Source organism: Nelumbo lutea, chromosome 4, assembly GCF_056320005.1.
Source record: "Nelumbo lutea isolate HS-2025 chromosome 4, American lotus-T2T, whole genome shotgun sequence".
Lineage (NCBI taxonomy): Eukaryota > Viridiplantae > Streptophyta > Magnoliopsida > Proteales > Nelumbonaceae > Nelumbo > Nelumbo lutea.
The window spans coordinates 8,082,646-8,109,720 of NC_142687.1; the positions used below are offsets into that span (position 1 = coordinate 8,082,646).

Sequence of the window (27,075 nt, forward strand, 5' to 3'; positions counted from 1 at the left end):
TCTGACCCTGGGGTTATTGGTCATTCTCCCAAATTTTAATATGATATGTTCTGTAACGTATCTTTTGAGTCCTGATACAGGCTTGTTTAAAGGTGTTTCAAGGTCCACTCTTTTTTAATAAAAAATACTTGTATTTAACTCCCCAAAAACCAAATAAAAAAACTAAAAAAATATATTTTCACGTGTACCTAAATACCGATATGATATTTTCAACCTTGGTTGTACACCTAGTGAAGGTTTTGTTATTTCCTATTTCCTTTCGATGGACATGTTGGCCTAGAGGTGTAAAACATGCCGTGTGGGCCCATGCAGGCCGGTGCCATGCCACAGGCCGGGCTGTGGTCCGGGCCAAAGCTATTTATTAAAATTGAAAAAAAACTTTTGATGTATACAATTGCTTATATATACAATAATTAAATAAAATAATATAATAAAATTGAAAAAATTATTTATTTTATTAATATATTATATAATTATAATTAATATTATATATATAAATATATATAATATATATAGATATATTATATATACATATATATTTTTATATATATGGGCCATGGGCTGGACCATGCGTCGACACACAAACCAGCCCAGCACACAAACTGACTTGGCTCGAAAACCTAAAACCCCAAACCCAGCATGATCCACACGATCGTGCTAAGCCTGGCACGATGCACATGCCGTTATGCCAGGCCGATCCAAAGTCGAGCACGACCTGATTTACACCTCAATAGGGTTATTCATAAGAAGACCCAACCCGGACCGACCCAACCTGAGTCGGTCAGGTTTTCTTTAGCACCGGTCGGTTTCAGGTTGTAAAACATCATAAACCGATGGTTCGAGTCTGTTTCGGTTTTTATGTGTGAAAACCAAAACTGACCCGAACCGAACCGACTTAGTAGTTAGTAGTTAGTTCCTAGTTAGTAGTTACAACCTACTTAGTTCCTACTTAACTAAGTCGTCTCTATTCTAGTTACAACCTAACTTAATTTCTAGTATTCTAGTTAGGAATGACATTAATGGCAAGTATTGTAAGACAATTAGATAATGAATATTTTTGGAAAAGTTTAAAGAAAAGAATTAAAGGATCCTAGTTTCTATGGTCTTTTACACCAAATAGGAACCAATTACAATTAGAATTAGGTGTCATTTTTTACTTAGATTAGAAGGTTTCTTGAAATATACGAAATTCAGTTTTATTTCTCTAATACAGTTTGACTTTCTATTCTCTTAATAACTTGATTGGGGGGTGCTCCTGCTTCACAAAGTTATTGATCTGTTTTCTCTTAATTTGTGTGCTTTCCATGCTGGATGATGTTGCTAGCTACTTCTCTGACGCCCAATCTACCAATTTATTACCATGGTTGAATTTAGAGCCAAAACTGACCTAACCTGACCCAACCCGACTCAAACCAATTAGGTCAGTTTTGCTTAACATAAGATTGGTTTTAGTTTCAATTTCAGATAACCCAATTAGGTCGGGTCAGTTGGAAAAATCTTAATAAACCAACCCACCCCGACCCGTGAATAGCCCTACACCTCAATATTGGCCATAGCACACTTGAATTTGGCTTCAGTTCAGCATATTGGAGACTTAGACTTGCTCTCCTTACATGCACATCTCAGCGTGCATTGAAAACATTTCCGAGGGACTTGCTATCCTACATACGGAACGGGATTGCTCGTCACACAGGGCTCCTCTGGAAATATTTCCAATGCATGGTAGGGTGTGCGTGTCAGGCGCCCTCGAGGAGCAGATCCGGTCTCCATGCATACTATCCTCACATGCACATATCAGCGTGTGAAAACATCTCCCATAATATCTGCGTAGGATGCCTACATACTATCATCTCTCGTATTTCAGCGTGCATTGCGAACATCTCCCGTAATTGTGATGCGGAGATGTTCCCAAGTGATCGGATCGGATGGGCTGGGCTGGGCTGGGCTGGGCTGGGCTGGGCTGTGGGGCACCGATGCGTATTCACTGCAATAAGCCCACGGGATGGGAGTACCAACTTCTCTTTCTTCCACCCCAAGTCTGTAAAAGTTTCGAAATCCGTGTTTCTTTTAGCAATGTCCGACTGAACTACTTCCTGGCGATCTCGCTGCGTCTCCGATCTCCTCGTAAATATTTGCTTTAATGATTATAGGATTTTGAGGGGATAAAAAGGAACTTCAGCTTCAAATTTAAATGAATCGTCCCTGAAACACTAAAAGCTTAAAACTATGGCTTCGCAACAAAATGCTATCGTGACTTCATGAGTGTTTTCGGCTTCACGCAAATTAAACCATTTTTCTTGTAATTCTATTCTCTCCGTCCGATCTAATTTGGCATTTTTCTCCTGAACAAATCACAATGTTCATGTCCTTTTGTCTTTCCCTAATTGAAGATTCTGAATTAGAAATGCCAAGCCCTCTGCCTTTGATATTATGTTTTATAAATGAACTATGCGCTTTTTTAGTTTATTGTTTTGATTAAATTCATTCTTCACTTACGAACTGTCTATTCTCAGCTATCCTTTCGCCTTTAATTTTTCTGTGTAAATTTTCTGGTAAATTAGTTATACTTGTTTTCTTCGCTTTTCAATATATTCGCCACCGTTGGTTTACTAACATACAATGCTTCTGGTAACCCATGTTTTAATTACCAATTATTACGGATAATCATAAATACTATAATACATGGTTGTAGTTATGCACTTTCTTTTGCAGGTTGACAAAAAATCAGACATGTCTCAAGCCGTTGTAGATGTTCCTCCCAAGGGTGGGTTTAGTTTTGATCTCTGTAGAAGAAATGAAATGCTCTCAGCAAAGGGTATTCAACCTCCATCTTTCAGGAAAACAGGAACGACCATTGTTGGTCTTATTTTCAAGGTATGTTTGGAGTATCGTTTCTCTAGAGAGTACCATCTACTGATTATTCTTTATGTCTTAGGTTTCTTTGACAATGCGTGCAACGGTGAACTATTTAGACTCTTCCATGTGTAAATTGAGTTAAGATTTTGATGGAAATTTCAGTTGAAAAAAGTTATTCACAAGTTCATCTGTTCTTATTGAGGATTGTGCTAAAATAGGAGCAGATCCAATGCCTTGATTAGCTACGCTTTCCACCCGGGACTTATTACAGCAGGTTCACAAGGCTTCGGACTAATTATCCAAAATTTCCTTCCTAGTTCCTTACACCTTTATGTGTTAATAACACAATTTCCTTCACCCTGATTATGGAACTTTGCATCCTGGAAAGTATTGTTTTCTGGCAGGGAATCATGGCATGGAACTTATTTTCCATGATCCTGAACATATTACAAACTGACTATGCAATGGTGAAATGGTTGATAGCATGTCTGATTGATTTGTCATTCTGTCAATGGATTGGATAATGACCAGGACCTGATTAGTCCAGACATGGATATCTAATGATAGATCCATTTAATAACCACCTTCACTTCAGATACCTGAATGCAATCCTATAGCATATATACATACTTATGCTTACATTTATTAGTAAGCCTGTTTTGCATATTATACTTTTAATCAAAACAGTGTAGACTGCAGTTTCATGGATCCTTTTTTGTTTTGACCAAGGGTAACTTCATTAAGTATTGTATATCAAAAATATAATTCTTTTTTTTTTATCAGCAACACAGAATTGATTCATTAAATTAAAAAGTTGTGTCCAACAAGAAGTTGTGGGTAGACAAAAAGTCCACAGAAAACCCACTAACTACAAAGCACAAACCAACAAACAAAGCCACTAGATACAACAAGCCCCAAAAATAGCCCAAAGGAAGCTCCACTAACTATAACATATCCCAGAACATAGATTGTCTTTGAACTCCTTGTTTAGCTAGACCATCAGCCATGCTGTTAGATGATCTTCTAATCCGTCTTATTTGAATTGCCATGTTTTTAGAAACTTGCTTAAAGCACCTGAGCTCATTCCTTAGCCTCCAGATTTCTCCTTCCCCTTTCTTCAGCCAGTTTACAACAAATATAAAAAAAAAAGATAATTCTGTGTTCATGAATGCGTGAGAGGACATAAAGAGATACACAATATGAATGAACACTAATTTTTATTTGGTAGTAAAGAAAATTTTATTAAAAAATAAAAACAGCTATTTATCTGATGGTGATGGTTGGAAAGTCACATGGATTTGGTTCACATCGGTCTATTTTTTCTATCAATTGCCTTTTCTTATCTTTAATTGGCTAAGATAACTGCTGGGTTGGAGAAATCTTTAGTCCAAGATTCTTTTGAAGTGCAAAGATTAGTCAACAATTATTACCTAGAAGTTGAGAATATGAAAATTCTTGGTGGTGTTATATCTGATATTTGATTGAAGGTGGGAGGTCTTAGGGCAATATTTTGGGATAATATGTTGTTTAATGTGCCTACGAAAAGTTGAAAACAAAGGGACATTACCTAATGTTGATCCTGGCTATTCCTGGCTCGGGAGGGGTAAATTAGATATGGACCGAACCTTTGAAAATATCCTTGCATATCCTTCTAAGAGTTTAAAATATTGCTAATGGAACAGTGCATTCAAGCATAACAAACACACACAAGAGCTGAAATTTAAAAGAAAATGGAAGAAAAATGGAGAGAGCACACTAGATTTACGTGGTTCAGCTCTTTAGCCTACATCCATGGACGTTCAAGAGTAAGAAATCAATTATAGAAGCTTCTAATAGAGTTACAATGGCTCTCCTTCTACAGCCCTTCTTTCTCTCTTACGTTCTTGTCTTCCTCTGTTGTCTTCTTAACACCTTTTTTCTCAAAGGCAAAGAAACAACAAAAGGGAAAACCTAATAGATACCAACCCTTGGATCTTAATGGTCTCCAATGGTTGAGATTACAAGACATAAAAACCAAAAATACCCTTGATGAAACCCCATAAACCCAACACTCTCCACCTTGGCTTATAATCGAAGTAAAGTAAAGAGTCCATGTCAAGTAGCCCACTTATGCATTTACAGATCACCAGTGAACTCATACCTCACAATCCATGAGGTGCCATTCTTGCTCCATAGGAGCATCTCCTTTCATCTCATATCCAAGACAAACCACCCAAACTTGTTTGTAGTGATAGGCTTGAGGCTTGGTAAGAATATCTACTATATTTTCATGTGTCTCACCTTATCCAAGTGTACTTTACCATTGAAAACTATCTCTCGAATCCAATGAAATTTTACATCTATATGTTTTGTTCTTCCATGGTGCGCTGGGTTCTTTGCTAGGTGAATTGCACTTTGATTGTCACACAATAAGATTGATTAATCTTGTTGCAGCCTAATTCATTAACAAAACCTGTCAACCAAATAACTTCTTTAGCTCCCTTCACTGCTACCATATACTCAGCCTCTGTGGGGAACAAAGCAACAACAAGCTGCAACATTGCCTTCTAGCTAATGGGACCTCCTGTTAGAAGAAATATGTACCCTATCATGGAATGACGGCTATCTAAATCCCCCACATAATCAGCAACAAGACCAACCAACTGATGTCTACATGATCCTTTGTCAAACAATAAACCCACATCAATAGTACCTCTCATATATCGAAAAATCCATTTTACAGCATGCCAATGTTGCCTCCTTGGATTTTCCATATACCTGCTGACAATGCTAATTGCGTGAGGCAATATTAGGCCTAGTGCATACCATTGCATACAGAAGGCTCCCAACAACACTACTATATTGTATGTGTGACATATGCTCTCTATCTTCATCAGTTCTTGGTGACAATTTTGCTGACAACTTGAAATGCTGTGCAAGTGGTCAGTGGTGACTAAATTGATTTAGCATTTGACATTCCAAACCTTTCCAAAATATTTTGAATATACCTCCTTTGAGAAACCCATAGCTTGCTTGTACTTCTATCTCTGATGATTTCCATCCCAAGAATCTTCTTAGCTCTTCCTAGATCCTTCATATCAAACTCAACACCAAGTTTGATATTCAATTCCAAGACATTCTCTATTATCTTTACAAGCTACAAACATATCATCAACATACAACAACAAAATAATAGGTGAACCGTCTTCTAGAATCCTGTAGTAAATACAATAATCATAAGAACTTCGCTTGTAACTTGAATCAGCCATAAAAGCATCAAAGCGCTTGTAGCATTGTCTAGGTGATTGCTTTAAACCATAAATGATTTTCCAAATTTGCACACTAGACCCTCATTTCCAGGCTCTTTAAAACCTTTGGTTGCTCCATATAAATGTTTTCCTCCAACTCACCATAAAGGAATGTTGTCTTAACATCAAGTTGTTCAAGCTCCAAGTCAAATTTAGACACCATGGATAACACAATGCAAATAGATGAATGTACCATAGAGGAAATCTCATTATAAGTCCACACCCTCCTTCTGGCTATGCCCCTTTGCTACTAATTTAGCTTTGTACTTCACCTCTTCATTATCTATTGTTCCTTCCTTATTATAGAATACCCACTTGCATCCCATCACCTTTCTATTCTTAGGTGGTTCAATCAAGTCCCAAGTATGATTTCTATTGAGTGATTCTATTTCTTCCTGCATTGCAATTAGCCACTTATCTTTGTCATCTTTGTTGAGTGCCTTGAAGAAAGTCTTGATTGAGAATTTTCTGACTGGGTATACCTCGCCGAACTGGCCAACTTTGTAACAGGTCGGGGTATACCTCGCCGAACTGGCCAACCTCGCAACAGCTCGGGATATACCTCGCCGAACTGGCCAACCTTGTAACAGCTCGGGGTATACCTCGCCAAACTGGCCAACCTTGTAACAGTTCAGGATACACCTCGCCGAACTGACCTGCCCTATAGATACCTCCGAACTCAAGACTTCGCCTCGCTCACCACTCCGCATCACCTTCTGGGCACCAAAACCAAACAAGTCGTACCATGCCTGACACTGAGGAAGTCCGTGCCTGAGGGCGCCGCACCTGACTGACTTGGGATCTGACGCTTGGAGACCGCACTCTAAACGGCCACCTGCCACCGCCACTGACACCGTCATCTCCAGTTAGAGAGACGGTTAGGCAGTGACGGTTCTGTCCCAGCAGAAAGGACGACGGCCGAATTGACAAGCGCAAGGGTAATCATACCCGACCTGACAAGGGCCTCGGAGCGAGTGCGCGAAGTGATTTTAAGAGCCCCCTGCCCCCAACAACAAGGTATGCAAACTTTGCGCTATCTGGTTTTATCTTGCTTTTGAAGGATTCTAACTTAAGCTTCGGAGCCGTTACACCGGGTTCCCCCCGGAGCTTCCTCATCTCCTCCGTTTCAGGTTCCCTGCTACTCAGTTCAGAAGCAAGGTCGTTGACAGCTAAGACCGGCCGGATCGTGCATCATCAATTGGCGTCGTCTGTGGGAACGCTTCAAAAAGCCTCCCTCCAAACTTCCATAACTCCTTTTCTTCAAAAAACCCAACACTCATGGCCTCCTCCAGCAACGCCGGACGTGGCACTGAGACAAACACCACCGGGGAACAACTTCAAGTCCCCGTGGTGTGCGTTGGACAGTTCACCATCCCCCTTTCGGTGGATGGGATCCCCAGCTTGAACACGCCACAAGCAGTGGCGCCCGTAAACCTACCTGCCACAAGCATCCCCTTTCCTCCCCCTATTGAGACAACCTTTACTGAACCGACTGCCGTCTCCTTGGCAGCCAGTCAAAACCGGTTGGACGACCTGATGCAGTGCATGCGGGCAATGCAAGCCCAAATGCAACAGTTCCAGCAGCACCAGCTTCACCAGCACCGAGTGCTACACAACATCTCCCAATATCACTATCAACAGCAGTTCCCCCAACTGCCACTGAACCAACCACTACTTCAACCTCGCCATCCCGCTCCGAGGCCGGTCAAGGCCTCCCCGCAGGATGGACGCCCCCACCAAGGAAAGGCCTCCCGGCCCCAAAACCCCCCTAACAGCCAGGTCTCGTCCCCAGGCCGAAGAGAGAAAAAAATCATCCCTGCCTCGCAGCTCGCAGGCGGGTCGGGAACCTCGCCCGCGAGATCGGCACCTCGGCGCTCCAAGCCCGAGTTCCCGCTCACGGAAAACCAATTCGGCGTCCTGGCGGCAGACTACCAACATTCCGGGCCCATCGAGCTCGGCAACACGGAGGTCAGCAGCGCCAGTACAAGGCCCACTCAACAACGAAGTCGCCGAACCGCCACCCGTGTCTTGTCAGAGCTCAGAGGCAAAGAAGAGACGAGCTCGGACGAGGTAGGAGCTGCCCCGATTCTCTCGGTCCCTTCCCCCCTCGCGTCAGAACTCCTGGCGGTCCCCTTGCCCAGAAATTTTAAGCTCCCACCTCTGGACAAGTACGACGGGTCCTTCAACCCCAACGACCACGTTGACGCTTTCCAGTCCCAAATGCACTTCGCCAGGGCCAGCGAATCGTGCATGTGCGTAGCCTTCACCACCACCCTCAGGGGGGTAGCCCGCACTTGGTACAGGAACCTGGCCCCCGGGTCGATAAAGTGTTGGGCCCAGTTCGTGCAGGACTTCACCGCACACTTTGTCACCAACCAACGGTGCCCCAGAACAGAGGAAAGCATCTTCGGAGTAGTCCAAAGGGAAGGAGAATCCATCCGGGGCTACATCAAGCGATTCAACGAAGCATGCTTGCAGATACCGCGGTTGGACCCCGCGGTGCAGCTCGCGGCGGCCAAAAGAGGGGTAACACACAAAGAATTCAAATGGCACATGATAGCTGACCAGCCCGCAACCGTGGCCGAATTCCTCAAGCTCGCGGACAAGTTCATGAGGACAGAGGAAGAAATCAACCAACGAACCGAAGGTGGGAACGAGAAAAGAAAGAGGGAAGGCGAGCTCCCTAACCCAGTCGACAGGAAAAACCCGGCCCGGGAGTTGAAGCCGAACCAGTCGTTCCGAGCTCCCCTAGCAGTTCAGACGGATTACACGCCGTTAAACACAAGGCGGACCGAGATCTTAATGACGATCAAGGACGCCCCATACGTGAAGTGGCCACCTCGCCTAAAGGGAAATCCGAACGAGAGAAATAAGAATTTGTATTATAGTTTCCATAGAGACCATGGTCATAGTACCGAGCAGTGTAATAACCTCCGGGACGAGATAGAGGGGCTCATCCGTCGCAGATACTTGAGAAACTTTGTACAACACAACAATAATAACAGTAAGGCAGGTCGGCAAGGGGAGCACGAAAAGGATGCCCCCGAGTCTAGCAGCAGACCTGCCGAACCGTTGCAGCGACAGCCTCCGGAAGAGAGGCTAGTTCGGGGAACCATCCATGTAATTGTGGGAGGTTCGGTGGTAGCAGGGTGTACCTCAGCAGCGGCCCGGACTTCAGTTCGCGAAGCGGCCCTTGAGGAACGGAACCCCGCAAAGAGACCAAAGACTGAAGAACCAATCTTCTTCACGGAGGACGACGCGCGAGGGGTCCGCTACCCCCATGATGACGTGATTGTCATTAAATTAAGGATCAGCGACTTCAAGGTCAGACGCGTACTCGTAGATTCGGGCAGCTCAGCGGACATCCTCTTCAAATCAGCGTTTGACCAGCTACAGTTACAGAGGAGCGAGCTGAAGCCCGCGAACACTCCCCTGGTGGGTTTCAGCGGAGAGGAAGTCAGGCCTCTCGGAAAAATAACAGTACCTGTGGAAGTCGGCACATGGCCTTGTGCGGTCAGACTCAACCATGATTTCCTGGTGGTCGCGACCCCCTCCCCATACAATGCCATAATAGGGCGGCCGATCACGCATATCCTACGGGGGTGGTCTCCACCTATTATTTGGCCATGAAGTTCCCTACGGACTTCGGTGTGGGGGTAGCGCGGGGCGACCAGCTCGAGTCCCGCAAGTGTTATGTTGCCGCCCTGAAAGGAAAAACCAAGGCGGCCAACAACCTCGAACTAGAGCGGCCTGCGGAGCAAGGTGAGGAACGAGCTTCGCCCACAGAGGGAACGATCTCAATCCCGACTTCGGCTACGGACCCAGCTCGCACACTTCAGATCGAAGCTTCTGTCGAGGAACCCCTACGAACCGAATTGGTGAGTTTTTTACTTCAAAATTTAGATATTTTTGCCTGGTCCGCGGCTGACATGCCCGGCATTAGCCCCAGCCTGATAACTCACAAACTTAATACTGACCCTGTAGTCAGACCCATTAGACAGAAGAAACGCAACTTAGCCCCAGAACGCTGGAGGGCGGTCGACGAGGAGGTCGAGAAGCTCCTCCCAGCAAACTTCATAAGGGAAGTCCACTACCCAAGCTAGGTGGCCAACCCGGTGTTGGTAAAAAAGGCAAACGGCAAGTGGCGCATGTGCGTCGACTACACCGACCTGAACCGAGCTTGCCCGAAAGATTGCTTCCCCCTCCCCAGAATTGACCGCCTAGTGGACGCGACCTCGGGACGAGTTGCTAAGCTTCCTGGACGCCTACTCGGGCTACAACCAAATCCGGATGGACCCATCCGATGAGGAAAAAACCAACTTCATAACCGAGTTCGGCCTATATTGCTACAAGGTCATGCCCTTCGGATTAAAAAATGCCGGGGCGACTTTCCAAAGACTTGTAAATAGGCTGTTTCGGCCCCTGATTGGCACGAAGATAGAGTGCTATGTAGACGACATGGTCGTCAAGACTTAGTTTTCACAAGAATTAATACAAGACTTAGATTCTGTCTTCCAAATCCTGCGTCAGTTTAGCATGAAATTGAACCCCAACAAATGTGTCTTCGGCGTCACCTCGGGCAAATTCCTAGGGTACATTGTCAATCGGCGCGGTATTGAGGCCAACCCGGACAAGATAAAAGTCATTCTAGATATGAGACCACCTCGGAAAGTAAAAGAAGTTCAGAGGCTAAACGGCCGCATAGCCGCTCTAAGCCGCTTCATGTCCAAATCAGCAGACCGCTGCCTACCTTTCTTCAAAGCAATCAAAGGCAAAGGGTTCGAGTGGACCCAGGACTGCCAGCTCGCGTTTGACGAGCTAAAAGGTTACCTCGCTAGTGTGCCGACCTTAGCCCGGCCCGAGTAGGGCGAGGTCTTAGAACTGTACCTCTCGGCAAGCGACGAGGTGGTCAGTTCGGTACTAATAAAAGAAACAGACCGGGTCCAGCGACCCATCTATTATGTTAGTAAAATTTTGCAGGGAGTAGAGACAAGGTACCCGCAGATAGAAAAAGCTAGCATACGCACTGGTGACAACAGCTCGGAAACTCCGCCCATACTTCTAGGCTCACACCGTCATCGTCCTGACTGACAAACCTCTGAGACAAGTTTTACTCAAACCTGAGGTTTCCGGTCGACTGACGAAATGGGCCATCGAACTCAGCGAGTACGACCTCCAGTACAAGCCAAGAACTGCTATCAAGGCCCAAGCTTTGGCAGATTTTATCGCCGAGTGCACTTTCAGCCACGAAGCCGTACAGGTCGAGCCCGAGGTCCCCAGTTCGGGCGAACCCGGAGCTCCCGAGCCAATAGAGTCTGAACCCCGTGAAGTAGTAGCCAATGTGGCATCTCTCCTGGTCAGGCGAAACGCGAACTGGGATGAGGAGCCCTGGATCCTTCACGTGGATGGTTCCTCGAACCGGCAAGGCAGCGAAGCTGGAATAGTCTTATGCGGCCCGGGCGGCACAAAATTAGAATACGCACTACGCTTTGAGTTCGCGGCATCCAACAACGAGGCAGAGTACGAAGCACTGATAGCTGGGTTGGACCTAGCGCGAAAGGTAAAGGCAAAACACTTGGTCATCTGCAGCGATTCCTAGCTCGTGGTCAACCAAGTTACGGGCGAGTATGAAGCACGCGAGCTCTCCATGATCGCATATTTGGCGAAAGTAAAAGAGGCCCTGCTCAACTTCCAGTCACACTTCATCAAGCAAATCCCGAGGTCAGAGAACACTGAGGCCGACGCTCTGTCACGGTTAGCCAGCACAAGTCACAACATGAGAACTGTATACAAAGAAGACTTACCTCGGCCTAGTATTCTTGGGGGGACAGAGGAGGTCGTTTCCGTCCTAGAAGCAGAGTCGAGCTGGATCGACCCACTCGCGAGCTTCTTGATAGACGGAACCCTCCCTGCAGAGCGCAATGCAGCCAAGAGGGTGTAGCGCCAGGCAGCCAAATACGTCATAATAGACGAACGGTTATACCGACGGTCCTACACGCTCCCCTACTTGCGTTGCCTGCGACCTACCGAAGCCGAGTTCGTACTCTACGACACTCATGAAGGCCTATGCGGCGGACACTTGGGGGGCAGAGCACTCGCCCAAAAAGCACTTCGACAATGATACTACTGGCCAACGATGAAGGCAGAAGCTGTCGAGCTCATCAGAAAATGCGACAAGTGTCAGAAGCACGCCAATATCCACCATCAACCTGCCTCTGACCTCAAATACCTCGCCAGCCCGTGGCCCTTTGCACAATGGGGCATCGACCTCCTGAGGCCATTCCCACCAGCAACAGGTGGAAGAAAATTCCTAGTCGTCGCAGTAGATTACTTTACGAAGTGGATAGAAGTCGAACCTCTGGCAACTGTTACGGCCCGAAACATACAGACCTTCTTTTGGAAAAACATAGTATGTCGCTTCGGGTTACCTCGCGTACTAATTTCTGACAACAGCAAGCAATTCGAGGATATCAAGTTCCAAGAGTGGTGTCGTAACATGGGGGTTCGACAAAACTTCACATCAGTCGCGCACCTGTAGGCAAATGGTCAGACAGAAGTAATGAACAGAGCCATCCTGCGCGGACTGAAAGCACGTCTGGATCGAGCTAAGGGATTGTGGGCCGAAGAGCTACCAAGTGTCTTGTGGGCTCACCGAACTACAGAAAAAACCGCCACGGGAGAAACCCCCTTCAACCTCACCTACGGCACTGAAGCAGTGATCCCGGCGGAAATCGAAGTACCAACATTACGACTAGAAACATACAACGATCGGACAAACGAAGATGAGTTACGTACCAACCTTGACCTATTGGACGAGGTAAGGGACCTCGCGCACATCCGGACAGCGGCATACCAGCAGCAGGTAGCTCGCTACTACAATGCTAGAGTAAAGCAACAAAGCTTCCGAGTCGGCGACCTGGTCCTTCGTAAGATTATGGTGCCCGAACCCGGCGTGGGCAAACTTGGACCAAACTCGGAAGGGCCCTATAAAGTAAAGAGAGCGCTCGGGGGGGCATACGAACTCGAAACCTTGGATGGCAAACAAGTACCTCGAGCGTGGAACATCGTGAACTTAAGGCGATACTACCTATAAACCGCCAAGCGAAGTGGATGAAATCAGGTTCTATGGGCCACGATGCAGAGCCAAGAGGAACCTCGGCGTAAACAAGCAAAGAAAAGTCGGGCATATTATCAGCTCGGCAAAAAATCAGTTCGCTGCAAAAGCCTTCGCGGCAAAACAGGTCGTAGAAGTATAATAACCCGGACAAGAAAGTGGCGTATTCAGTTCGACAAAGAATCAGTTCTTGGAAAAGGAACACGGGCAAAAAGATTATCTATTCTGTTGCAAGAAACAGGAGTACATTGGCAATCAGAAGGGACTAATATATATATATATATATATATAATCTTTACATGCCCGGAGCTACTTCTTCGCCATCAGAAGGCACTTCAACAACACCCGAAGGCCCTGCCTCTCCTTCAGAGTCTGGCTCGCCATCGGCAGCATTGGCCATCTCCTGAGTTATACGTGAGGTGGATATGGCACTAACATCGAGGTCGGGGTACGTGTTCCGGATCATCCACCTGCTCAGTTTGAACCCCCTTCTGTGTTCTCTCCCTAATGTCCTCCTGAAGATATTCGACTTGATGCTGCAAATCCAACTTCAAGTCCGCCATGTGCTTGACAACTACCCCCATGGCCTCGGTGTCACGCTGAGACCTTGCCTGCCTGGCCATTGCGAGGCGAGCAGCCTCTTCGGCAGCATAAGCGGCCGCCTCAGTAGCTCGGGTATTCGCCTCTGCAGCACGGAAAGCTTCTTCAGCAGCATGAGCGGCAGCCTCAGCAGCTTGCGCCTGTCGCGAGCTCCTCTCCACTTGTGCTGCTAAGGCATGAATCGAAGAATTCACCTACCAAAAGAAACAAGTGAGCAATAACAGCAAAAGCGACAGGAAATGAAAAAGGCAGACGGAATCTAACTTACCACCATAGCATGTGTTACGGCGCGGCAGGTGACCTGATTCAAAGGAAGATCGGTCCACGCCGCGATCTCCTCAGGGAAAGTAGCCTCCCTACTCTTCTGAAGAGCGTGGTTGGGCGTCAACACGCTCCTGAACTCCCCTTGAGCTCCCGAACCCGAGGGCCCAGCCCGCGTATGAGCAGACCCAGAGTGAACAGGAGCACTTGAGTATGCAGGAGTGCCCGTATGAGTGGTCTCAGCGTAAGGCGCCCCGGCAGTTTCATGCATCGGTGGAGTCACCTTGGGCAGATCCTCCAGCGTGTGGTCTGGAACTTGGGGCTCCTCATCCAGGGGCAGCTCGGTACGAGTTCGCTTGGCGACCCGCTTCCTCCTCTTCATACCTTGGAACAGACGCCCCCCACGAGTTCTCTCCACGTCCATCACACCTGCAGAAACGAGTTCGACATCAGAAAAAATGAAGGAACAAAGCAAGCAAGAAACCGCATAGCTAGAAACCTACCCGAACTCAGGCCGGCTGCAATAAGCTTGGCCTCCGTTAAGTAGTGTGATGGCACTTTAAACCTTGCCGTGCCCATTGCCGGAGGCCCTTCACCGTCTCTTTATCGAGAGTAACACCTGAATCAGGAGCAGCCTCACCCCACCCGGTCTGAAAGGGCCATCCTTGTGCACTTCGCACACTGAAGTAGTCCCGCATCCACGCCGGGACCTTATTAGGAAGATCGTGCAGAAGCTTAAAGCCCTGGTGAGGAGAAAGGTAATACGCCCGTCTTCCCCCAGGAAGAGAACCCGCCTGTCTCTTGAGCATCAAGATGGAGGAGAATATTTCTAAGTCTAAGGGGAAATTCTGCTCGCAAAAAAGGGAAACTGTCCCCACCAGGTTCCGAATAGAGTTCGGATGAAGTTGGCCAATGGTGACACCGAAGTGGTTTATGACTTCAACGAGAAGGGGGTGGAAAGGAAGTCGCAACCCCGCAGCGAGCTGCTCTCGAAAAATCACGATCTCATCAGGACCGTGTTCCCAAGGAAAGCTACCCGAAGGAATAAAATATGTATACCCCCCATGAAGGTTGTAAGACATAAGTATAGATTGAAGCCCCTCAGGCGTCATGGTCGAGGGACCAAACCTGTCTAGCATCCGATCTCGGTGAGAGGTAGACGCCAAACTGCCCGAAGCGGCTCGGCCTACTAGTTCATAGTCCTCGAGTTCCACCTCAGGATCACTGAGGTAGTCGGGGGATACGGATCGGTTTGTAGAACCTACGTCAGCCCTATTTGAAGAGTCGTCTGAGCTATCAAAGCTAGACATTGAGGAAAAGAGGTGGATTCAGGAAGGTACTCACCGGAAGAAAGTTTTGAAGGCTCCGGAGACGGGAACAAGCCAAAAAAAAACCTTGGAGGCTATGTAACCAGCCTAGACGCGAGCTGAAAAAACTTGGACGCGAGCTGAAAAGTTGGACGCGAGCTCAGTAGGCAAACCGCAGAAGTGACAAATCGACTGGGGTCCCCCACTATTTGTAGCTACAGTAACCAAGAACCGACCGTGCAGATCAAAGACGATCAGACGGCCCACATTTGCACTGACCGCACGTCCCATGAGGTCGAGACATGATTGGCGCACGTCTTTCCGAAAAGAGTGAAATGTCAGCGCACGTCTTCTTGAAACCGACGTCGTGCCGACTGCGCCGCACGTCTCCCTGACAGCCGCCCGTGCATGTACAGCAGTGGCACGCTTTTTTCAAGTTTGAATGACCCGCTGTCACGTCCCAGTGGCGCGAATTTTTGAAATTCAAAACGCGCGGTCACAACTATCAACATTTATGAGTAGTAGGCACGTTTCCCGCCTTCTCGAAAACCGAAGAACCCTGGCAAAAGCAACTCGCGCAGTCAAGATTCGAAGGACGGGACAAATCCACCTACCACCTCGCGAAACTCCTCGCACCAGGGCAAGACCCTTGGCGCGAGGAGTGGGGGGCAATTGATGAAGGAAGATTTGGCCCGACCTCACAGTTATGCGACACGTGGCAAAAACAACAGCTTGGCAAAAAAGCAAGCCTAAGGTGTGAACACCAAGGGAACACCAGCGGACCGAACTCCCTACTGGGGGCCCGAACTCACCCTTGGCCCAAAACCAAAAAGTAATCCGAACTGGCCTACCTTCAGTTCGGGATATTCCTCGCCGAGCTGGCCAACCTTGTAACAGCTCGGGGTATACCTCGCCGAACTGGCCAACCTCGCAACATCTCGGGGTATACCTCGTCGAACTGGCTAGCCTCGCAACAGCTCGGGATATACCTCGCTGAACTGGCCAACCTTGTAACAGCTCGGGGTATACCTCGCCGAACTGGCCAACCTCGCAACAGCTCGGGATATACCTCACCGAACTGGCCAACCTTGTAACAGCTCGGGGTATACCTCGCCGAACTGGCCAACCTTGTAACAGTTCGGGATACACCTCGCCGAACTGACCTGCCCTATAGATACCTCCGAACTCAAGACTTCGCCTCGCTCACCACTCCGCATCACCTTCTGGGCACCAAAACCAAACAAGTCGTACCATGCCTGACACTGAGGAAGTCCGTGCCCGAGGGCGCCGCACCTGACTGACTTGGGATCTGACGCTTGGCGGCCGCACTCTAAACGGCCACCTGCCACCGCCACTGACACCGCCATCTCCAGTTAGAGAGACGGTTAGGCAGTGACGGTTCTGTCCCAGCAGAAAGGACGACGACCGAATTGACAAGCGCAAGGGTAATCATACCCGACCTGACAAGGGCCTCGGAGCGAGTGCGCGAAGTGATTATAAGAGCCCCCTGCCCCCAACAACAAGGTATGCAAACTTTGCGCTATCTGGTTTTATCTTGCTTTTGAAGGATTCTAACATAAGCTTTGGAGCCGTTACACCAGGTTCCCCCCGGAGCTTCCTCATCTCCTCCGTTTCAGGTTCCCTGCTACTCAGTTCAGAAGCAAGGTCGTTGACAGCTAAGACCGGTCGGATCGCGCATCATCAGATCTCAAGCCTCTCTTGAAAGTGTAGACAATTTGAAGGGGTACAGTATACATGCAATTGGACTTGACTCACACCCCGAACACCCCAACAAAATGGTGTTGCTGAAAGAAAGAATCGCTATCTTTTTTTATTAACAAAAGTAGAATTTTATTAATGAAAGATTAGGAATTACAAGATCTGGGGTGTAAGTTCCACTCCAAATCAACAAAGATTACAGATTTTCCCAAAACATTTGCCCTCTCACAGCCCTTTGTTTGGCCAGAGAATCTGCCATCCATACCCACTTAAAGGAAACATTTAGTTCCCTTGTTAGGCTTACAACCTCCCTGAATACCCAATGAATCTAGGAACTATTTCTGGTCCATGATATGACTACTTGGGAATCCCCTTCCACCTCTAGATTGCAGAAACCCAGTTGTTTTGCAAGCCTTAACCCCTGCAGTAGACTAACCAGTTCAGCTGTCAATGCATCACTATGCTCCAAGGGTCATGAATATAGAGCCACCACTCTACCTTCTTTATCTCTGAATATGCCCCTACCCTTGTCAATCCCCTATTACCAAGGAAGCTTCAATCAAAGTTGAGTTTTATAAAATTGGGGGTCAAGGGCTTCCATTCCATCAATGTCCTTGCCTTGTCTATAGCCGATAGTGCCACCTCTTTCCAGGTTTTCAAGATATCAATTCAATGAAAAGACTTTGAAATCATCCAAAGTTTTCACCCAATGTACAGCTTTCATCTTAACTCAAGGATTTCTGCACGGGTCCTACTCTTATCATTGAAAATTCTCCCATTTCTTTCTTCCCAAATGGTCCAAATCATCACTGCCCTCGTTGCTTTCCAAAGTAATTTTCCTCTTTTTGTTGGTTGTCTCAAGAATTGAGGATCAAAAAGGCCCGCCACATCCTAAGGAGGAATCCATCTGCACCCAAATAGAAAACATAGCTGCTCCCAAACATAATGCACAAAGGAATAGGAAGTAAAGATATGGGAAATAGTTTCGTCACTATTCAAGCAGAGAGAACACATGTGAGGGGATAGGCATCTATTTGGCCTTTTCTACAGCACTTCACAGGTGTTGACCTTTCCAAGAAAGATCTCCCAACAAAGGGTCTGAATTTTAGGAGGGATAGGCTTGTTCCAAATTTCTTTCACCAGGAAGTTCACCCCCAAACCATTTGTTTGTGTTAAGAAATTGAAAAAGAGGCACAAGTGAAAAATCCATCCGACGAAACTGACTACACCAGTACACCGTATTGTCCTCCCAGAGTTTGATCCAAATAAACTGACTCAAGTTTAACTAATAAAAGCATAAGAGAGTCACATTCTGAATCCCTAAGCCCTCTTCTAAAGCCAAAATCCCAACTTAAACCTGAATTAGAGAAAAACACAAATTTTGATATAGGTTCAAGTTTGTAAGTGGAGAGTGCATAGAGCAAAGGTAATTGGATTCTCAAAGGATTGTCCCCCATCCAAATATTCTCCCAAAACTAGACTTTTAGCCCATTACCCACATCATACTGAATGAGGTTGAGAAAGATGGGATATACCTCATAGATTGCTTTCCAAGGAGAGGTTGAAGTTGCATTAGAGGCTACCTTTGCATCTCAGCCACTGTCCAATTGCCCACGTATGCTCTTAATAACCCCATGCTTCCAGTGGGAATCTCCACAACCATTTCTCTAAAACAGCTAGATTCTTCTGAACCAAATTACCTATCCCAAGGCTCCCCTTCTCCTTCGGCCTACTAACCTGTTCCCAATTAACAAAATAATCCTTCTTTTCAACCCCTGGTTCCCATAAAAAATCTCTCATAATCTTCTCTAGCTGCTTAGCAATATTAACAAGTACCCGAAAAGTAAAGAGAAAGTATACCAGGAGATTTGCTAGAGTGGCTCTGATCAAGGTTATCCTTCCTCCCAATGAGATATAATTACTTTTCCAGGAGGCCAATTGTTTAGTAAATCTCTCCACTATTGGTTTCCAAAACCCCATAGTCCTTGGATTCCCACCCAGCGGGAGACCTAAGTTCTTTATGGGCCAGTTTTTAACTTCACAACCAAGCACCTCAGCTAATCCACCAATAACCTCCTCTTGCATGTTAACACCTGAAATGCAATTCTTTCCCCGATTTACCCTTAGATTAGAGCTATCCTCAAAACTTCTTATCAATGCTTTTAGGTTTCTAAGGGAATCAAAGTTGTAGCTGTTACAAAATAAGATTATATCATCTGCAAACTGCATGTGTGTAACCACAACCTCCTCCCTACCCATCTTCCACTCCCTTAGTGAGTTGTCCAAGTCTGCTTTAGTGATTATCCTGCTAAGCACCTTAACCACCAGGATGAACAAGAATGGGGAAAGAGGATCCCCCTGTCTCACACCTCTCCTAGCAGGGAAGAAATCTCTAGCAGACCCATTAATCAAGATTGAATATTGCATCGAGCTTAAGCACCCCTTAATCCACAATTTCCATCTCTCTCCCAAACCAAATTTCTCCATTACCTCTAGGAGAAGGGATCACTACTAAGTCATAAGCCTTTTCAAGGTCCAACTTACAAATCATTCCTTTCTCACCTCTTCTCTTCTTTTCTGCTAAACATTCACCACTAAGATCTGATCCACTATTTTCCTGCCCTCTACAAAGGCCCCTTGGAATGGAGAGATTACTGCCGGTAACACTTTCTTCAACCTTCCTGAAAGGACCTTAGCAATTATTTTTTATAGGTTACCTAAACTGATTGGCCTAAAGTCCTTTGGGGATTTAGTTTCCTTCTTCTTAGGGACTAGTGCAATGAAAGTTGAATTGGATCCTAGGGAGATTTTCCCAATTTGGTAAAACTCATCAAAAACCTCTTTCGAATCATTCTTTAAAGTCTCCCAACAATCTTGATAAAAAGCCCTGGTAAATCCATTTGGACCCAGTGCTTTTGATCTGTGCGTTGAGAATACAGCCTCCCTAATCTTCTCAACACTAAAATTGCTCTCCAGAGCTTTGGATTGGAACTCTATTATCTTAGTCCACTCTAGACTGGGAAGGTTTTGTCTTCTCCCGTCAGAATTGGAAAGGATTCCTTTGAAATGATCCTCAAAATCCTTTACTATCTCCTCTTCCCTTGTCAGTTCAACTCTGTTTACCTCTATGCTCCTGATGAAATTCTTCCTCCTCCCCTCTGCTAAAGAGTGAAAAAACCTTGTGTTACCATCCCCCTCTTGAAGCCATTTGCATCTTGGTTTCTATCCCCAAGATATTTCTTCTTTTCGCAAAAAATCTTCCAGTTCCATTTTCAGCTTCCACCTTTTTTCTCTTTCCTGCTGACTCATTTCCCTCATAGCTTCTTTTTTGTCTAGGGCCTCAATTCTAGAGGAAATTTTTTCTTGGATTTCTTCAAGCCTTCCAAAGTGCTCCTTGTTCCAAGCCTTGATCTTCCCTTTTAAAGCTTTAAGCTTGCCTCATGAACCTAATACCTTTCTTTCTATTCCTTGGTCTTTCCTTATCCTACCAGATTTTAATTCTTTCTTTGAACGAGGGGTCCTCCAACCAAGGTTCAAAGTATCGATATGTATCAGCCCGTATCGGCTGATACGTATTGTGCCGATGGCTTACCAATACGCCCCGACCCCTTTGAACCCGTTTCGAAAAAATAAATAAAACTTTTTAAAAAAATGTACCGATACAGGCCGATACGCCTTACCGGCGTATTGGCCCGTGTCAATATTTAGAACCTTGCCTTCAACCACATATTCTCAAATCGAAAAGGTGATGAAGTTTATCCTTTCTAATGCCTCTTTTATTTTTTTTTATTTTTTAAATGAAATTATTCTTTTGCTGGTGAAACTTCACTTTTCTTTTATCATTAATTGGTGAAACTTCATTATTGCCCTGTCGTCATTATCATCCAAGCCTAATAACCATTTCATATCTTCTGCCTATTTGAGTTTCTTTATTCATTTCTCTCTCTTTCTCTTGAAATTTCTCTACAGGATGGTGTAATTCTTGGGGCAGATACAAGAGCCACTGAAGGACCCATAGTTTGTGACAAGAACTGTGAGAAAATCCATTATATGGCACCTAATATTTATTGCTGTGGAGCAGGAACTGCTGCTGATACAGAGGCAGTAACAGGTATTTTTCAAGATTGATTTCTAAATGATTTGTATCATGACTTGCATCTAATTGTTTTCCACAGTTACATTGCTGTGTAATAGTTCTTTCACATGTATCATCAAGGATTCTTCATTTGTTCTTGTCTTCTTGTTAGACATGGTAAGCTCCCAGCTGCAGCTACACTATTATTACACCGGTCGGGTATCAAGGGTTGTTACAGCTCTTACACTTCTGAAATCTCATCTTTTCAGGTAAATATTGCTCCAGTACTGACAAAAAAAGTTTTTCATTCAGCTATTCTGAAAAAAACAATATTGGGAATTTACACGATGGAAATGTATGATACTCACCTAACTGCTTTACCTCTTGTCCAGTTACCAAGGTTATGTCAGTGCTGCTTTAGTACTTGGTGGAGTTGATGTCACTGGACCACATTTGCACACGGTAAAATTTCATGCTTGTTTCTGCTATCCAGGGATGGCAGTCTTTTCAGGTTCTGACAATGCTTGACCTTTATATCCAAAATGCCATATAATGCAGATATACCCTCATGGCTCAACTGACACACTGCCATTTGCTACAATGGGTTCAGGTTCCTTAGCTGCAATGGCTGTCTTTGAGTCAAAGTACAGGGAAGGCCTGACTGTAAGTTGGTCTGCCATTGGTTAAATAGTCAGCTTCCATATATTATGTCATTGATGATTGATCCATTGATATTCAATTCAGCAGAGGACTTACATGCATTTGCCACAATTCAATATAGAATAGTTGTTATGGAACATCCTTGCTATTACTGGAATACTGGATCCAAATTTAGATAATTTGGTGGTGATATTATATGCCATGACAAGTGATAGAATGATTTTCTCCATCCTTTCTATCGAGTAGATTGGATAGCTAGTACTTCATAGAATAGCCAGTACTTTTTTTTTCCCTGTCATCTGTAGTGGAAAAAGGAAGTTGCCTATCTTTTTAGCACTAGATACTGGGGTTGTAGAGCATGTGTGACAGAATTAATACAACTAAATGGAAATTGAGGTTTTCGGAATTTTCTTTGCAGAGAGAAGAGGGAATAGAGCTTGTCTGTGAGGCTATATGCTCTGGTATTTTCAATGACTTGGGTAGTGGAAGCAATATTGATGTTTGTGTAATAACCAAGGTTTGTTAATCATCAATGTACTCCACAATAGAAAAAGAAACTTTTGCATTGTTTTCATGTATTTCCTTTGTTAATTACTTGTGTAGGGCCACAAAGAGTACTTGAGGAACTACCAGATGCCAAATCCTCGAACCTATGTCAGTTCAAAAGGCTATACTTTTGCCAAGGGCCTGACTGGTTAGTACCTTAACCAACAGACTCAAGTCTTTTTGGAATTGCTTCTTATCAACCATTAGATGGCAATATTTTCAGTAAGATCAAATATCCTCAATTAGTTCCCCCATGTGTTTTTTATTTTTAATTCTGACTTGGTCTAAGTTTGCAAATCAAAGAGCTGGAAATGTTGTGGCATGTCTAGCCATCATATGGTTTCAGAAGCTTGTTTCTTAGAGAGGATAAAGCTAATGAAAGTTTTCTTGCATGCAGTAAATGCATAATTGGTTCTTACTGATAAAAAAAAATGCATAATTGGTTCTTACAGCCAGCTAGTACTTATTTTTAAAATATGCTCTGATAAGAAACCCTCCAACAATTGGAAAACTTGGTGATCCTTACCATCTGACCAGTTGATCTTGGTTGGTAATAAAAGCTGTCAATTGGACAGAATTGTGGAGATCCACATTGATCTGAGTGTGAGTGGTATTTTTTCTTCTCATGGGTAGTGTTTGAGTGTGCTGTTTTCATGTTGTGTTAGGTTTTCGGTTCCTCCTCTCCCATGAGGATGGTTGTATTTCCATTAGTAGATGCTCCTGGTGCTTAGTGAAGGTATTCTTATCAAAGGTTCTATTAAGGGTTGATAAAATCTTCATTGGTAGACTATCAGGATTAAGAATTATCCTTGTCCCAAACATTTTTGTGGTTATTTGATTTATTTCTCATCCAAGAGCTTTCCTGTCATTTGGACTTGTCTGGATTTATGAGAAATGTGCAATTATTTAATGAAAATAACTGTTTCCTTTCGTGATTTACTTGTGCTCTTAAGCAAACTTTTCTTTTTGTTTGCCTCAATTGGCTAGGACAAAAGTGAATTGACCTTTATTGGTATGCTGAGCTCAATGTGTTACTGATCTCGTTGACCTGTTTTATGGTTGCAGAGGTTTTGACAACAAAGATCACTCCATTGAAGGAAAAAGTGGAAGTAATTGATGCAAGTGTTGCAATGGAAGAGTGAGATGCCCCTAGTGCCGACCCACGTTTCAGGATGTGTAAAATTGAAATGTTTTGCAAGCTCCAACTATATAAAGTTCTGCTTTCCAACCCAAATCAAACCAGTTTTAAGGGCAACATCCTCGTTACTTCTGATTTCGTCATCCTTTTCAGCGAACATCAGAGTTCTCAGTCAAAGAAGTTCTGGGTATCTATTATTATTAAAAAAACGAAAATAGACAAAAAAAAGTTCTTGATTCAGTGAAGATCCCTGTGTATTTTTCATTTCAGAGGACAGACATGTGCCCTAATGCCATGTACAGACATTTGCAGCCCAAATTGCTTGTTTTAATATTACATCCCAATTGCCGATTTCAACCACCTGAGTACCTGATGCGATTAATGGCTGGACTGCACTAGACAAGTAGCTATGGTGGTCATTGTCCAATTACATGTCTCATTTTGAGGAAACCCTCGTTGGATCAAACTCTACATCACATGGATTTACATGTAATATTGTCTAAAGGTAAAGATAGGAGCATCTTAGGCCCGGGGTCATGGGAACTGTAGACAGATATGCACCTTCATAACTTGAAACCTATACAAAATCAACACTTTCCATCGAATGGATCCTAGCTAGAGCAATGGTTGTACCAAATATCAATAAATTAACCAAGCATGTGGAGTATGGACTATGGAGGCTTTTAGAGTGAATATGTTCTTGTTTGTCGATGACAAAAAAATGACTGAAAAGCAATAATAACTCTTAGGAGAATCGGGGCACAATTCATATTGGAGAAGGTCAGCAATTCACAATGAGTATATCCGCAGTGTTACTGTTATGTGTTAGAGAATACCAATAAGGTTAACAGAAACTGTTTTGTAAGAGAGTTACAAGGTCAGCAGTATGGAGTGTTATGGGGGATTTAGGAATAGCTCCACTAAATGATAAAATGAGAGAGCTAAAATAGCTAGGGCACATGAGAAGAAGAGAGATCTTACTATTTTTGGTTCTACTTATCTACCGACTAGGACCCATCCAACTCTTTTCCCTAGTGATAGAGACATGGGATATGTGGTAATTTATGAGGCACAGGAGCAGTTAATGGATTGGTTGTCTTGTCCCTGAACTCTACCATTATAGCTAATCAAAGTTATGTGGAGATTTTCACTTCATTGATTGAAGGGAGCAAGGAGGAGAGGTTGTCCAGATCAACGAAGCAAATCGTTACTTCAAAGAAAAGTTATAAAATCTAATTAATGTATTCTTGTTGAGTAAACCATGAACACGCTACAGTCTTGATTGGCTCCAAAACAATAATCATCAGAATTTTTTCAGCAGTTTGAATTTCGGAGTCAAATGAATGATAAACTTATACTCATGGTATACTCGGTGAGAGTATTCTCATTGGATGTGGATCACCTCTCATCGTGAAAGGGATGTGGTGAAAGTTATTTTTAGAAGGATAATTCGTCTAATCTGGACCTTTCAACTGGTGGATTGATATATGCAAACTTTTTCAAATTATCCATCCTTACACTGCAAGTCTGCAACACGTTAACCCCGGTCTGACCATGGTTAACATTATTTTAAATTTCGGAAGTTTCAGTCATTTTTTACCCTTGGACTGTGGTAAAACTTTTAAAAATTTAAAAGTTTTGAGTGATAACATATTTTGTCAACATTTCTAATACTTCGTATTTTAATAATATTTTGAAATTTTGGGTGAAATAAATGACAAATCTTAGAATTTCAGAGCCAAGATAAGTTTGCTTGTTATATTTTATTTATCTAAAGCCAAAATTTCAAGGCAGTTAAAGCCATGGTCACAAGTCTAGTTTGAGGTGCTATCTTTTTAAAAGGTAAAACCAAATATTCCAAGAAGAGACTTGAAATTATAAGTTTAAGAACAGCTGTTGAAATCATAATTCATTATTTATCATGGTTCCTTCACTCCATTTACATACAAATGGGTATACCTTCATTGTAACTCAGTGGGTTGGTTTTCAGAATCCAAACCTTTACCACACATGAAAATGTAAAACCTTTTTCAACCCTCTATTCTCCCTATATTTGAGAGTGAGATAAATTGGATTGATAAATTGAGTCGAATACCCATATCTTATTTTCTATTATATATAAGTAATAAACAGGTAAAATAACACGAATAAATATCAAACTTTCAATTATTTTATTATCATATAAATAATATATAAATCATCAATTGTCTTTTACATAAAATTTAAATTATTATTAAATTTATCACATAATATATAAATTCATATGTCAATGAGAAAGGGTTGAACTTAGCCTAATACCAATATCCCATATCATATCATATGAATTGTAAAAAAAAAAAAAAAACCCCACTACGCTCCTCCAGATATCAAATGTGATTGAAAGACGACAAAACTAATTATTCAAATTGTCTATATTCGCTAACTAATTACTCAACATCTAAACTTTATCTGCTACAAGTCACATGGCATTTATTGACAACACTCCAAGACGGCTTGTTTGACCGTTCAGGCAATCGATGATCAACTTGGAATCACCTTAAACGATTGATCTATATCAACAACAAGCCTAAATGTGAAATCATCCTATGACATGCGTGTCGTCATTAGCATCACTAAAATCCACTTGACACTCAAGCTCATGATGCTACAAAAGTGTGTATAATGTATTATTCCTTTATTGTGAGCTCAACCACACCAATGGTCTGATTCACACCTGGCCATCTCTTTCTAGTGGCCCATTGAAGTAGCTCAACTAATGCCTAGAATTGTAACTTTTTCCTTCGGTGAATGGGTAATTAAGTAGGTTGCGAGGTTTTAACTACTGAATGGCCTGTTGGATTGATTAATTATTTAATCCATTAAGCTATTAAGTTATTCACTTCAGTCCCTTTAGCCACTATCAAATGGCCCCCTGCTTTGACCCAAGAATTTCATTTCTTAGTATTTAGCTCCTTCCGTCTTAATCATTCAAACACATCTAAGGAGTCACATCTTTTGTGGCGTGTGAAACTCAAAGAGATGGTTTAGATGTTTAGGACCGACCAGAGATTGGATAAGTTTATGGTCACTACTTTTTTATTGTTTTCATTATTACTAGAGATTGATAGAAGTACCAAGTATGTACCAAGTATGAGGCAACTGCATCTATTTATCATTTTGTCTGAGATTGAGATTTATTATTTGTATAGTATGTTTAATTTAAGCTTCTTAAAGAATAGCACTCATACCATTCAAATTTTTATAATGAATTGTGTTTAAAGAATTAATCACTTTTTTAGTCTGTGTTTGAAATCAGTGTAAAACGTCATCAGTGTAAAAATACACTGATGATGTTTTACATTGAACCAGAAAGTGACCGTTGTTTTTTTTTTTTAAATAGTGATGGGTGGAAGAGTATAAAATTTTACATCGATAAAATCAATGTAGTTTTTATATTTCGATTATTGATGTAAAACTTTAGAGTTGATGAGGTTTTACATCGATTATCAACGTAAAACTACACTCCATCATAA

General features: G+C 43.7%; 1 protein-coding gene across 13 annotated transcripts; it reads left to right on the top strand.

Annotated features, from left to right (window-relative positions):
- The first annotated feature begins 1,923 nt into the window (after window positions 1–1,923).
- Window positions 1,924–23,920, top strand: LOC148853715 (proteasome subunit beta type-7-B). 13 transcript variants are annotated; one of them, XM_088985771.1, is made up of 10 exons: window positions 1,988–2,124; window positions 2,713–2,874; window positions 21,114–21,255; window positions 21,392–21,488; window positions 21,612–21,730; window positions 21,830–21,882; window positions 22,298–22,396; window positions 22,483–22,573; window positions 23,091–23,161; window positions 23,491–23,920. In XM_088985771.1, exons 2-10 carry the CDS (start codon window positions 2,731–2,733, stop codon window positions 23,497–23,499), a joined length of 825 nt encoding a protein of 274 aa, XP_088841897.1. In that variant the 5' UTR covers window positions 1,988–2,124; window positions 2,713–2,730; the 3' UTR covers window positions 23,500–23,920. The 13 variants fall into 13 exon arrangements, with proteins under 13 accessions (XP_088841893.1, XP_088841897.1, XP_088841890.1 ...); XM_088985764.1 differs by having other exon boundaries at window positions 21,612–21,681; window positions 21,778–21,882; XM_088985772.1 differs by having other exon boundaries at window positions 2,052–2,299.
- Window positions 23,921–27,075: the final 3,155 nt, after the last annotated feature.

What these genes read in the sequence shown, in the direction of transcription:
- LOC148853715 (XM_088985764.1), top strand. Translation starts at nt 2,731, where the DNA reads ATGTCTCAAGCCGTTGTAGATGTTCCTCCCAAGGGTGGGTTTAGTTTT. An exon ending in TTGTTGGTCTTATTTTCAAG is followed by an intron (nt 2,875 to 21,113) that starts GTATGTTTGGAG and finishes ATTTCTCTACAG; the next exon opens with GATGGTGTAATTCTTGGGGC. An exon ending in TTTTGCCAAGGGCCTGACTG is followed by an intron (nt 22,574 to 23,090) that starts GTTAGTACCTTA and finishes ATGTTGTGTTAG; the next exon opens with GTTTTCGGTTCCTCCTCTCC.